At 59.5% G+C, this 4,496-nt stretch overlaps 1 protein-coding gene across 5 annotated transcripts in view; it reads right to left on the bottom strand.

Moving 5' to 3' along the window:
* The window catches only part of GNAS (GNAS complex locus), a 151,928-nt gene that overhangs the window by 95,425 nt on the left and 52,007 nt on the right, over positions 1 to 4,496 (bottom strand). Inside the window, exons 1-2 of one of the 5 annotated variants that reach the window (XM_080558162.1) lie at positions 1,515 to 1,687; positions 496 to 593 (exon numbers count right to left, since the gene is read on the bottom strand). The exons of 1 other annotated variant lie outside the window; for it this stretch is intronic. Coding sequence is in view for 2 of the 4 variants with exons in the window: in XM_080558159.1 (XP_080414285.1) it covers positions 496 to 593; positions 1,069 to 1,328 (358 nt within the window). In the remaining 2 variants the exon portion in view is untranslated. Of the gene's footprint in view, positions 1 to 495; positions 594 to 1,068; positions 1,344 to 1,514; positions 1,688 to 1,738; positions 2,949 to 4,496 lie in introns of those variants that run through there. 3 more of the 5 variants (XM_080558159.1, XM_080558161.1, XM_080558163.1) reach the window with 3 other exon arrangements.

The following is a 4,496-nucleotide window of genomic DNA, read 5'->3' on the forward strand; positions in this document are numbered from 1 at the left end:
AAACTCAACATAATAGGGACGTGAGCTCTTTCACTTTTTACAAGTCTGTTACAGAATGCCCGCGATTCATGCAGCCACTGTCAGAAACTGCAGCAGCTGAACTATCACATTAACACACACACAGATGATCTTACAGCCACCACTAAACATCTGCAGAATTTTATTTACAAGTATCTGAACTATTTTTTTAGTCAGCAAAACTAAAGAAAATAAAGAGAAATTTCACTTTAGCCCATCAGGTTTCTATCTTACAGAAGCAACCAACGTGATGACGAATTGTTTCTTTGCATCTAGGCAATGTTCAGCCCCAAATCCCACAGTCTGAGAGTCCCCGAGACCCGAAGTCCAAGTTATCCTGTTAAAAGACTTCTGCTGGAACACCGACGGACTTTTCAGCCTTGCAGGTGCTGCTATAGTTCTAGTTACTTCTCCATTTACGCTCAACCTCCTTCTTCCAAATAGCAATTAAAAGATTTTACCGGTGACAGGACATACCTAAATTCACATCCTTCAAGAATTCTTTTTTTTTTTCCTTCGGCGTTATCTCACAGCAGAAGTGAGTCAGTTCACCGAGGCCTAGCCTCCCCTGCACACTGAAAATCCCGCACAACACTCACAAGCAGTCCCTCCGAGCGACCGAAACAGCCAAGATCCCATAACTGCATCTTATTTGGAAACGCTACCCCAAAACCAGCCTGCCAAATGTTTTCCTGCTCCCTGTTTGACACCGATTTTGAACCTTCCCCTTTCCAAACCCCACGCTGTATTTCCACGGGCACCTCCCGAGAGGCAGGAGGGCAGGTAGCCGACCTGCCCGCCGGGACACCCCACGAAGGCTGCAAGCACTCCGGGCGTTAATATTAATTAACGGCTCGCCAAAACGAGCCCGAGGAGCTCACCGGGGGGACGAGCCCGTGCCCGCGGCCAGGCCGGCACAGCCCGCTCTCGGCCCCGAGCCCCGCTTCCCTCCGGGACCGCCACCCTCCCTCCGTCCCCCGCAAGGATTCCCCGGCTTCCTTCCTCCTCCTCCTCCTCCTCTCCCCTGCCTTCCAGCGCCCTTCTCGGCACCTCGCTCCCCGCGGGCAGCCCCGGGCCTGCCGAGCGAGCGCCGCGGCCGCCCCAACCTCCGCGCCCCGGGCAGGCCCCGCGGCGGGCGGCCGCCCTTCCCTTCCCTTCCTTTTTCCCTTCCCTTTTCCCTTCCCTTCCCTGCCGCCCTCCCCGCCCGGGCCCGCCGCCCCTGTCAGCGCCCTGCCCTGTTTCTCTCCCAGGTTCCCCTCGGGCCCGCCGCTCCCGCTTCTCCCCGCTTTCCCCCCTCGCCGCCCCGGCATCCCCGCCGCCCTCCTCACGCCGCGGCCCGCCCCGGCCTGCAGCCCTCAGCCCCGCAGCCTTCCCCCCGGTACCTGCCCTCCCGGCCCCGGCTGCTGCCCGAGACCTTCCCCACCACCACCACCACCACCACCGCAGCCCCCAGCAGGCCGAGGAGCCCGGCGGGCTCCCCCTTCCTCAGCGCCCACCTCGGCGGGGGTGAGCGCAGGGGGCTCCCCCGGAGCCCCCCCCCCCCCCTTGTTACGGCTGGGCCCGGCGGCTCCGCTTCCCCGGGCCCCACGTCGCCCCCCCCGGCCTCGCCGTGGCCGGGCAGGGGGCCGGGGAGCGGCCCCGCCGCCCTCCTCCGTCCCTCCCTCCGTGTCCCTCCGGCGGGGAAGGAGCCGTCCCCCCGGCGGCCCCCCGGCCCCCTTACCCAGCAGGAGGAGCCGGTGCGTGGCCCGATAGACCTGCTTGTCCTTCTGCAGCTGCTTCTCGATTTTCTTGTTGGCCTCCCGCTGCGCCTTCTCCTCGTTGCGCTGATCCTCCGTCTTGCTGTTCCCTAAACAGCCCATCTTGGGCAGGGGGAGGCAGGGGACGCGGGGCGAGGGGACGGGAGGCGGCCGGGGCTGCCGGGGGGAGGGAGGGAGGGAGGGAGGCACTCTCCCGGGCTCCCTTCTTCTTCCTCCTCCTCCTCCTCCTCCTCCTCCTCCTCCTCCTCCTCCCCCCCTACTCGCTGCTGTGGCGGCCGCTGCCCAGAGCCAGAGACATGGAGAGAGCCGAGCCCGGAGCCGGCCAAGGGGGGGCCGATGGCGATGACTTTGCTGCCGCTCCGCCGGGCCTCCTCCTCCTCCTCCTCCTCCTCCCCGGCAGCTGCAGCTGCTTCTCCTCCTCCCCGCCCCCCCGCGCCGATCCCCTCAGCGCACCTTTCCCCGGGGGGGCCCCGCTGCGGAGCGATCCGCGGGGCGATCCGCGGGGATCTCCGCGCCCCGGGCCGGGCCGCCGGGCTCCGTCAGGCGGAACAGAAATCACCCCCCCCGCGCCGCACGCACGGGGAAAAATCCAGCTTCGGTGCCACCCCCGAAAAAAAATAATAATAATAATGAAAAAATAAAAAATAATAAAATAATCCTCTTTAGATCCAAGGCACCGGCTCCAGGCGCGGAAAACCTCCCCGGAGCCTCGGCAGGGAGGATCGGGAATCGTCTCTTCGCCTCTCCCCCGAGCGGGTCACGCCAGCCCCGGTCCCCTTCCCTCGCCGGGCGCCGGAGCCTCCTCGCCCTGCTGCCGCTGCGGGGCCGGGGGGGTTCCAATCCAAGCCCCCCCCTCTTTTTCCTTTTTTTTTTTTTTTTCCTCCTTGCTGCTGCTTATTTTTCACATGAGGTTTCCAGGCTGCTGAATCCTCTTGGCTTCCTCCAGCAAACAGAAGGGGGGGGGGAAGAGAAGGGAAAAAAAAAAAAATCCCGTTTCGTCTCTCCCCCGAGCAAAAGCTGTCCCTTCACGGGAGGAGGGTTTTTTCCTGCCTTATTTTTCCTGCTCTCTCTTGCATTTCTCCTGGCTCTCTCTCTCTCTCTCTTTTTTCCCTTTTTTTTTTTTTTTTTCTTCCCCCTATTGAGCCGCACGGAGCGCGGCGGGGTGGGGCGAGCAGGCCCACACTGCACCCTGGGAGCGGAGCCGCTCACATGACGGCCCGCGTCAGCCCGCGCCGCCGCCGGCGCCCTCTTCGAACCGGCCCCGGGACCCCCGGGACCCCCGGCCCCAGCCCCGGCACCCCCCGGCCCCCCGCCGCCCCTCGGCCCGGGGCCGCCCGCGGGGGCTCCGCCGCCGACTCGCGGCGCTCAGAGGCCCCGGCCCCCCCTCAGGATCCTTCAGATGGGGTTTTTGGGGAGCGGAGCGGCCCGGGGAACTTTTTTGGGGGTTGGTTTTAACGGAGAGGTGCCCGGGGGCGCTTGATGTTACACCAGAATCGTTCCTGCACTGAATGTTTGTATCTGTGCGCCTTCACACGTACACGCTTGCTCTGGGGGTCAGCCTTGGAACATCTGCCCGGCTCCCTAAAGAACAATCCTGCGGGAGCCGAGGTGCGGGAATGGCTTTTTACCAATTGGGGCCTTTCTGAGCAAATTCCCCCGCCCCCCCAGAGCGCTGGGCAGCCGCCCCGTACCCAGCTCCAGCCACGGGGCTGGACCGACCCGGGTGGTGCCCCCTTCAGGGCCGGCCCCGCACGGGTGTGGGACAGGCACACGAGCCCGGAGTTAGGCTCGGGAGCCGGCACTGCACAACTCGCGTGCGACCGCTCCTGCCCGTGGCTTTGCAGGCTATTTACATCCTTGCTATTTTATAAAATATTTTTTGAAACCTTATATAAATTGCACGGTACTTCTCCTGCAGAAGCTTTTCACCTATGCTTGAAAAATAAAGATTAGCGCTTTACTCTTCCTAAAACCCCTTTCCCTAAAATACACAGCTGTCTCTCTCACCCCCCCCTTACATTAATACCCTTTACATAAATAATTTATTCTCATTTGCAGCATTCAATTATCCACAATGCCATTCCCACGAACACACCTTCTTACGTCACCCTGTTACTATATTTAGAGCCACCTACAGTAAAATAATTATGTGAATAGAGCAAACAACTAGAAGGTCACGTTTAGTGTCACCAGATACATCTGTTTAGTCGCCCTTGCTGGAAGAGGGGTGGACCTCAAGGGAAACAGGGAACTCCATCACCAAACCTCAGCCTTTGAGGATTTGTTGGGGCTTTCCATGTAATTTTAAATGCCATGAGTTTGGGGTACACAGAGCCTAAGAGGTCTGGAGACTGATCAACTTCTCTGAGTGTTGTTCTACACCAAGGCAGTTTTCAAAGGCCTTAAAGAAACTTGGCTCAGCGAAGCCCCAGCTAACCTGAAGCAGAGTTTAATAATTCCTTGTATCTTTTACAGGTCTTTTATTTACTTGTGTTGTTTCCATGTAATATTTATTACTAAAATATATTTTAACTGTGGCATTTACAAGGTATAGAGGAATCAATGAAGCAGAATTCAGACTGAAAGTTATAAAACCTCACCACTTTTTTATGGTAGCAGGTATGAAGAGAATGCAGAACTGCCAGTATCTGCCACCTCTCGCAGCAGGGAGAATCTGCCCCAGCCTCCAGGCTGTGCTTCCCTCCATGTCACCAGCTGTGG

Source organism: Anser brachyrhynchus, assembly GCF_964034855.1.
Source record: "Anser brachyrhynchus genome assembly, chromosome: 16".
Classification (NCBI taxonomy): domain Eukaryota; kingdom Metazoa; phylum Chordata; class Aves; order Anseriformes; family Anatidae; genus Anser; species Anser brachyrhynchus.